Consider the following 8,378-nt stretch of genomic DNA (forward strand, 5'->3'; position numbering starts at 1 on the left):
ATTAAATCATATCAGAAATTAGAAGTCTAAAAAAAAATTCACAGTGTAGTTTATTATTTTAGTACAGGTGGAACCTAATTTTGGCTCCAAGGTTATAATTAGGAAGTATTGCACATGTATTGAGGACTTCCTCATTTATAGCTAACTGGTTACCAAGTTAGAAGGCAACTACATCATATAAGAGTCCTGGGGGAGTTTATTTTTAAACATGGTTTCTATAGTTTAGGAACCAATAGGTATTGAAATGAGAGGGATCGGTATCAAACATAACCCTTTTATGAGAAATGAAGCATTTTCCAGGTCACTCATGACAGCTCCAACACAGTCTATACAATATAGATTTTTGAATGAATTGGCTGATGAAATTACGGTTCCCACATTCCTGCCTCACCCAACCTGAACACCAAACCAGACCTAGGTGAGATGTAATGGGGTTAGTAATATTAGCTGCGCTTCATCCCTGCTCCTGTGCATTGAGCATGTTTATGAGCATCCCTTTTGGCTCCCTAAAGAACTCCAGCCCTGCAGACCTCAAGCCAGCAGCACATCACTGCTGAGCACCCACTGGGGGGACGCATCCACCCAATGGAAGCAGCCCCTGGGTGTCTCATTGCACCGTCTCCCCTGCCTGCAGCAGCACTGAGGAGGGGAACCCCAAACAGAGTCATTTCTGTCTCTAGCAGGAAATGCATGCAAATGCAAGAGCTGGAGAGCATCACTCAGGAAACTCCCCACCCAGCAGCTTCACAGGGACCTCAACCAGCCCTCAGCCCCCCAGCTGTGCCAGGGGTGCTGGCAAGGCTCAGCACTAAGAACACGTACAGTCTGGCACTGCGGGGAGGGTGTGCAGCAATATGCAGCAGCGGGAAAACCCTGGAAATGGAAAATCCCAGGGAGAGGGGAAAAAAAACAAACCCCTAACAAACCCACACCTGGATAACACACTGTCCCGCATCACGTAAGGACAAAGAACAAACCTGTCTTTTGCCCTGGTTTTGGCCTCTAGCCTTCCAGTGAGGGAGCCAACTTGTTCTGTGCCAGACTGACAGTGCAAGGTCCACACAGGATTTTGGCAGTGCTACAGACAGGCACAGGTTTGTACAGTTGCCCTTCCAAAATGGAAATAGTGCTCAAAACCAAGAGTCTATTACCCACCCCAGCAGCAGAGCAACTCAGCTGCTTCCTCTTGGGTACCTGAGTTCTTCCCTTTGAGATTGCCCTTGTGTACATAGCCACAACCTGAGCAAGAGCAAACCACACACAGAACTGAGCAGACCCTGGACCAGGTCCCCAGCAGGGGCAGCTAGCTAAGCTTAAGTCCTCACAGCAATGGCCACTATACCAGCAACTCTTGCTTCTCTCCAGCTTCTGACATCTCACCTTTCAGGACTGCTTTCCTTTCCTTAATACCTGGGTCCCACTTAACCTTTTATGCCCTTGATGGGTGATAACAGGAGCCACCTGCAATTGTTTTGGCCATGCTTCTTGGTTGGGTTGATAACCCTGCATCAGCTGTGGTCACTGACTTTGTGTTGTAGTAGATAGCATGTAGCAGGGAGGCCATCAGTTGTGGTCATTGAATCTGTACCCTAGTAGGTAGCATGGAGCAGGAAGGCCACATGCAGCACAGCACAAACCTCAGGCTAATTTGTTCTTTCAGCGTGAGTGTGTTTGAGCCTGGGGTTTAGCCATTATCCCAACAACCTTGGACTGGAACAGATTTGAGGAAGCTAAAGCCCTGGGTGGAGTCTTACTGGGTACACTGTGTGTAGGTGTATGTCATGAACACGGTTGCTGGGCAAGCGAAAGGATAAGGAACAGGTTTAGATGAGGTTTGAGGCGTAGTGACTTCTAAGGACTCTATTCTCCTTCCCCATCACCCTGCAATTCTTCTGCTGGGGAGTGGGGTCTCAGGGCTGCACTGAAACTCCATTTCCAATTGACTCTCAGTGCCCTTTCTGCTGCCCTAGAGCCAGACAGAGAAAAAACCCAGGTGATAACCAGGCAGACTAGATTTGCTTACGTACAATCTGGATGTAATGTTCTTTTTTCAATGCTTAACACATCCTTGTGGCCCTGCTAGTCTGATACTGGGGGTGACTAATGCAGGATAGTCCCTAAGCTTGACTATACCCAGCGCCTTTTGAGCTGCTGATTACAAAAGAAAGGCAAAAGCTTTGAGACAAGGGGATTACCCGAGATGCGCCTAATCTGGAGCTGTGTCTGTTCATCATGTGATAACTGGTATACTGCATCCCCTGGGGACCGCATGTCTCAGGGGTATTACGCATGGCTCATGCTGAGTCCCCATGTGAGTTGGCCATGTACACCCCTCAGCCGGGGGGACCAGTCTATGGGTGCTGTATGGAGCCCCGTGTGTTGCTCTAGGGTCCACACTGCCATTTTCTCTATACACTTTGTAAATTTTGGGGTGTCAGTGGTCCATGTTCTGGCATTTTGGAAACCCAAAGGGTTTGTCCCCATCTCCCCATCCCTGCTCTGCACATCACACAATGGCTGTTGTTTGCCTTGGGGGTGGGTGAGCAGCATCTAGCTTGGGAGGAACAAAGCCTGGAGCCAGTTCCTGCAAACACAGACCATGCCATTTTATCACTTCGTGACAGATTGTTTTGTCAGCAGCAGGAAGTGATGTTACCGCCGTCCTCACCAAGGGGAAACTCCTCATGGTTTCCATGGGGATGTATGTAACTGTAGAACTATGGGTTTATATAAGCTGAAAGCCCTACACATGCCTGCTGTGTGCTGGGTTTCTAGGGGTCTTGGATCAGATATGAGGGGCAGGGTCTAAGCCAAAACCTGCTAGCATGGAGGGACAGCCAGCTCATGTCGGAGCTGGGGGTAACAGTTCAGAGCTGTAAACCACGGTGAACCACGTGTCTTGATATCCCAAGCAAACAAAACTGCAAAGCAGGGGGAATAAATGAGGGGTAAGAAGGGACAATGTCTCCATAAACCATCCACAGTGGGCAAAGTTCAGCTTGGCTGTGTCATCAAGGTGTCCTTCACCTCCACAACACACAGGCTCTGCCCATCTCAGCCCCTTGTGCCTCCTTGCCCAGCTCATACCTCTTTCTCTGCCCCTCACTTTGCTGCCTGCCCTATTCCTTTCCCTTGGCTCCCAGCAAACCCCTGAACTGAGCCCATCCATCCCCCTAACAACTGTAGCACTAAGGTGTTGTGTGCAGGTCTCAACCTAATCTCTCTTTTTCACTGTTGTTCCTGATCCCCTTTATCCTCCCCTTGTTCGGACAAGGAGCCGTGCAGGATCTGGGTGCAATCCTGTCCACAGAGACTTTGCAGGAGGCTGTGGGCTCTGGACACTGTGAGACTGATTACAGGCAACAGAAGGATCAGGATAGACTTGGAAAAGGACATCACACATCCACAGAGCCAGCAGCGCATGTTGGTGCCTCGCTGGGAGCTGGCTTTCCCACTACGGGCTTTGTGCTGAAGCAGCGCTCTTGTGTGCCCCTGTCAGGTGCCTGCTTAGGTTATGAAAGCTGATCGGCTGCCAGGTAATGAGTTTTATTGTTCCAAGGAACACATAAACAAGCTCCCCTGGCTGACAGGGAGCGGATTTCTGTTTGAATTGTGATTAACAGGCAGGATTTTTTTCACCAGTTGCATGGCCAGGGCTGCCAAGGTTGTATTTTTCCACTGAACAAGCTCTGATTTGCTTTGAAGGTGAAAGTTTGCTCCATTGTTACTGCAGGTGTAAAGGGCTTACGTATTCACAAACAGCCTTGTATGCTTTATAGGAAGACCAGTGGTAGGTGCAATCCTCCTGAGCAGCACAACCTGCTCAGGCACTTTCCATGGACAAAGGGGTTTTGCAGGATCTGCAGCATGGGACAGACTTTGGGGAGGATGTTCACTTTGATGCTTTAGGAAAATAAGGGTTTCTAACTTTGTCTCTGAGTGCCCAGGGATCTCTCTTTTAGCTGCTCCATTTCTTTATCCCTTGGTGTCAGGTTGAGGCTTGGTGATGGCTGACGTGCAGCGCTGACGACAGAGCTGCATTGGAGGGGCAGCTCACGTGGAAGTTTCAGATGCAGCAGCACATCATCCCATCCTTCAAGGGCACCTTCTCCCAGGAGAAGAGCCCTGGATTTCAGCACCATTTATACTCCAGCTAACTTGAAGGATTTCAGCAGGAGCTTGTGGTGCTTCCCTTGTCTCCAGTTACTTGACAAGAGCACAGCTACTTTACGCTTAAAATTCCCCCTCACCATTAAGCTTAGGATCATAACTTAAAATACCACCATTTTACACAGTGTCATAACCTGTACCTGCCCAAGCAAAACCATTTTTGATGGGGCAAAAGTAAGATCTGACTCCTGGGGTACCAGAAAGGCAAGGGCTGGTGGCTCCCTTCTGGAGTGGAGGTAGGACACCTGATGTCCTAGTGCTCCCCCCACAACCATCCCTCTCTTACGTGTATTACCACCCTACCTAGTAAAGCAAGCTTCCAGCTATGTCTCTTCTCCATGAGCTTCTTGTGGTAAGGATATGTCACAGGAATGCTGCTCCCCACATACACATATCACCCCACACACCCTATAGGGATGCACAGTTCTGTCACACCACACAGCGGTAACCCTGTGCTGCATCCTGCCTGTCACCCTCACCTTGCAGCTCCTGCCCATGAGCTTATAGGGGAGCTGATCTGTTAGAGCTCCCCTGCCTGGCTTTTGATATGCTACATAAAACTCTTTCCATTGCCTCAACTAAATGCCAGATGGAAGGCACTCTAGTGAGAATCTACACAAGGAGAGAGTTTATTTGGGTCTGGGTAAGAAAATAAGTGTCTTATTGGTTACCTGATCTTGTTACACCCTGATGCATTTACAGACATAGCCCAGCAAGTCAAATACTTCATTCCAGGCATGAGAGACAGTCTGAGTTGCAAAAAGGAATCAAGGAGGTGGGATGGAAAATGATGACACCTTGGCACAAATTCACGAGCAGTGAAGATCTGTTACCAACAGGTTAATTTTTAGCCTTAACCTTTGAAGCATTAAAAGTAAACAAGTAATAGGAAGCTTCTTCTTCCTTTCTCAGACAAGGGGTATTTGGAATTCACTGTAACCCTGTGTCCAAGTCTCAGCTGGTTCAAACTGCTACAGCTCTATGGCCATCCCTGTGGCCAAATCCACCTTACAGCTGAGAAGCCAGCTCTGGCATTCTGCCACTGCATATAATTATACAGGGACAAAGAAAAGCTCAGGTTAAGGAGCAGCAGTAGGTTCCAGTCAATTATGCAGCTTAAACCCATTTTTCTGTGTAATTCAGCCAAGAGCTGAGGTCAGCAGAGCTGCAAACTCAGATTTCTATGGTTCTTCCCCTGGGAGCTTCCACTTGGGTTTTGGGACTGTAAGATACAAGATTTTAAAGAATGTATCATCCAGCTCAATAGAAATACCATAATTTATTCTGCTTGTATAAAAAAAAGTTATAATCATGTAACAAAACTATGTCTTCATAAGAAGAAATATATTATTTCACATCATAAATAAATCAGCAAACATACAACCCATGGCAACTCAAAAAAGCACTCGCCTGGTGCTTTCATGTCAGTGCTTGGGAAACAAGAAGAGCTGACATATATACACACACAGGATTATAGTACCAAAAAAATACTGAGGTATTCGGTTTCTCTAGAAATTAAACTCTAGGTTTGTGAAGGCAAAAAACCCCAATGCACTAATGTAAAAATAAATAAATAGGACTGTCATATAAAAGGGGGACAGCATCAGTGTTGCTCAAAGTGTCCAGGAATGGGAATACTGGTGAACATGCTACTAAACATGGAGCAGGCTTAGGACAGACAGAAGACAAGGAGGAACAGCTCAAGAAGAGACAGTGTCCTTTGATATCTGTGTAGACATCCAGATACTGGCTTCAGAAGTCAGTAGAACAGTCAGTAACACCTAATTCTCTGGCATCAGGTGAGCTCCTCTCCATTAATGACACTGTTCTGGGATGCATGGATGGTTCCCCACAAAACACACGAGTGACTGATGACACTGTCCCTGTAGTTATTGCACTTCTGAGACAGTAAATCTGAGTTCTGGCCATATTTTCACCCGCTTTTCAGCAGCTTGGGGAAGTGGTGATGGGGCTCTGGAGATAGCTTAAAGCACTGGATGAGGTGTGAACAGGGATGGAGACTGGAAAGTTAAAGACTGTGGTGGTCGATGCTCCTCTGTCCAATACTGACATAGCAGGGCTACCAGCTTCTGCTGAGCAGTTGGGGGCAAGAACCTGCGACTCAAACTGCAGCAGCTGCCCCATGAAGCTGAAGTTTGGGGAGATGATGCTTCTCCTCTGCTTCACAAACTCAAAGGCTTCATCCAGTTTGACTCTGTTGGTCCTCATGAGGTAAGCAAGACAGATGGTTGCTGATCGGGAAATGCCAGCCTGGCAGTGCACAAATACCCTTCCTCCATCATTTTTAACAGAGTCTGAAAGAATTAAAATACACAGTTAGCAAATAAGTCCCACTGCCTCCAGAGGTGGGAAAGCACAGGCTCCTGCTTTACATTTCTTTAATCTATCCCTTCCTTAGCCTAATAGGTTCACCCGTGCTTTTGAGACAAAGAGAGCCTTTGTCCTGAGGGAACCAGCAGTCTAGCTATTTTCATTCTGGGCTCCAATTCCAATTATACTAATAGCTCCTCCAGGTCACTTTAGCAGTTCTTGCAAGATTACTTTAATTCTGATCCGCTTAAATTCACTAGCTCTCTGCAAGACCAATGCCTCTTGATTCAAGATTTCAAACAGCTTTGTGAAGCCAAGATTTCTCCTCTGAGTAGGATAAAATAAGCGGAAATATTCCCCAAGGATAGCTCCCTAATAGAATTAAATTCCCCGGTCTCAAATGTAGGTTTTACTGGGGAAAACAATACCCAAAAATCACCTCCCAGGGTATAATACCCCAGGAAAAGAACAGACTGTAGAGAGAGCTCATTTACCTATGAAATCAATCGCCTCGTTAAACCAGGAGCTGATATCTGCCTTGTGGTTGTCCTCCACAGGGATACTTTTATACTGGTAGTGCCCTTCGAAGTGGTTGGGGCAGTTCGCTGATACATTGATTAACGCCGTGATTCCCAAAGCATCCAGCATGTCTTTCCGGGAGGCATGGTAAGCGCTGCCCAAGTAGAGGAACGGCAGGATTTCCACCGGCCCACCCTAGAACAGAAGGTACAACCGGTTAACTCAGCTCTGGAGGCTGCCGACCGCCTTCCTCCTCCTCCCATCGCCCGCCTCGCGTCCCGTCCGCCCCTCCCGGAGCTACCACCCCGGCCCCGCTCACCTGGTCGTAGAGGGGGGTGCCGCAGGAGCTGCACCCCGAGTCAGCGCTGCCGGGGGCGCTGCTGGCGCTGAGGGGCAGGCTGAGGCCCGTCGGGGCGGCCGGCTTGGTGCAGAGCTCGGAACAGGCAGACGAGAACGCTTCATAACCTCCTGCAGGAGCAGAGGGGACAGAGAGGGGCCGGGTGAGCGCGGCACGGCCGGGGGGCGAGCGGAGCCCCACGAACAGCGCTACCGCGGTCCCCCCTCCCCTCCGACGGCTGCCAGGGCGGTCCCGGCGCCACTCACCCTTAAGGAAGCAGATGCGGGCGCCGCGGGCCTCCCTGCAGAGGGTGCCGAGGGCCAGCAGCAGCGTGCTATCGCGCTTGGGCAGCTCCAGATCGGCGCTGCGCTCGTCCAGCAGCACCACGGTGTGAACCAGCCCCTGGCGCAGACGGGCGCGGAGCTCCTCGTTGGGGACAACGTGCTCCAAAGCCAGGGCGCCCTTAGCGCGGCGGCGGACGATGGTGCTGAGGCGGACGTTGCAGGAGCCGCGGATGTGCGCGGCGTTGAAGGAGAAGAAGGAGCGGCAGTCGAGGACGAGGCACTGCGCTGCGCGCTCCTGCAGCAGCCCTCGCAGCGCCTCGCACTCCAGCGCGCACACCCGCAGGTTCACCATGGCGGCTCCGGCCGAGGGAAGGAGGGAGGAGGAGGAAGATGAAGAAGGCGCAGCCAGTGTTGGAGTGTGCGGTGCCCCGTGGTAGCTCAGCGCAACACGACCCGATCCGGCCCCGTGTGCCCGCACCCGCTTATATAGGGCCGCGCCGCCGGGCCGGCGTTTTCTCAATGGAGCCGCGTCACGTGGGCCCTCCCGAAGACGTCACCTTGGCGGCGCGCCAGCGAGGGCGCGCCCAGCCTCGCCGGCATGACGTCATGTGCCGCGGGGCCGCGCGCCCGCACAGGCAGAAGGAGGCTGGGTTGGGGTGGGCACACACACGGCGCATGTACACGCACATATGAACACACATATGTACATACATATGTACACACACGCGGAGTACTAT

The 8,378-nt window shown here is 50.4% G+C and overlaps 1 protein-coding gene across 2 annotated transcripts; it reads right to left on the reverse strand.

Moving 5' to 3' along the window:
* Positions 1-5,424: 5,424 nt before the first annotated feature.
* DUSP1 (dual specificity phosphatase 1) lies at positions 5,425-8,112 on the reverse strand. 2 transcript variants are annotated; one of them, XM_005142668.3, is made up of 4 exons: positions 7,624-8,111; positions 7,340-7,488; positions 6,996-7,215; positions 5,425-6,485 (listed from the first exon to the last, which is right to left on the reverse strand). In XM_005142668.3, the coding sequence occupies exons 1-4, from the start codon at positions 7,991-7,993 to the stop codon at positions 6,115-6,117; spliced, it is 1,110 nt and encodes a 369-aa protein (XP_005142725.1). In that variant the 5' UTR covers positions 7,994-8,111; the 3' UTR covers positions 5,425-6,114. The 2 variants fall into 2 exon arrangements, with proteins under 2 accessions (XP_005142725.1, XP_033923022.1); XM_034067131.1 differs by having other exon boundaries at positions 7,340-8,112.
* Between the last annotated feature and the right edge of the window lie 266 nt (positions 8,113-8,378).

The sequence above is a fragment of the Melopsittacus undulatus genome, chromosome 10 (assembly GCF_012275295.1).
Source record: "Melopsittacus undulatus isolate bMelUnd1 chromosome 10, bMelUnd1.mat.Z, whole genome shotgun sequence".
In the NCBI taxonomy this organism is placed as follows: Eukaryota; Metazoa; Chordata; class Aves; order Psittaciformes; family Psittaculidae; genus Melopsittacus; species Melopsittacus undulatus.

What these genes read in the sequence shown, in the direction of transcription:
- DUSP1 (XM_034067131.1), bottom strand. Translation starts at nt 7,993, where the DNA reads ATGGTGAACCTGCGGGTGTGCGCGCTGGAGTGCGAGGCGCTGCGAGGG. An exon ending in GCACCCCCCTCTACGACCAG is followed by an intron (nt 7,216 to 7,339) that starts GTGAGCGGGGCC and finishes CTTCTGTTCTAG; the next exon opens with GGTGGGCCGGTGGAAATCCT. An exon ending in CGAGGCGATTGATTTCATAG is followed by an intron (nt 6,486 to 6,995) that starts GTAAATGAGCTC and finishes TAATTCTTTCAG; the next exon opens with ACTCTGTTAAAAATGATGGA.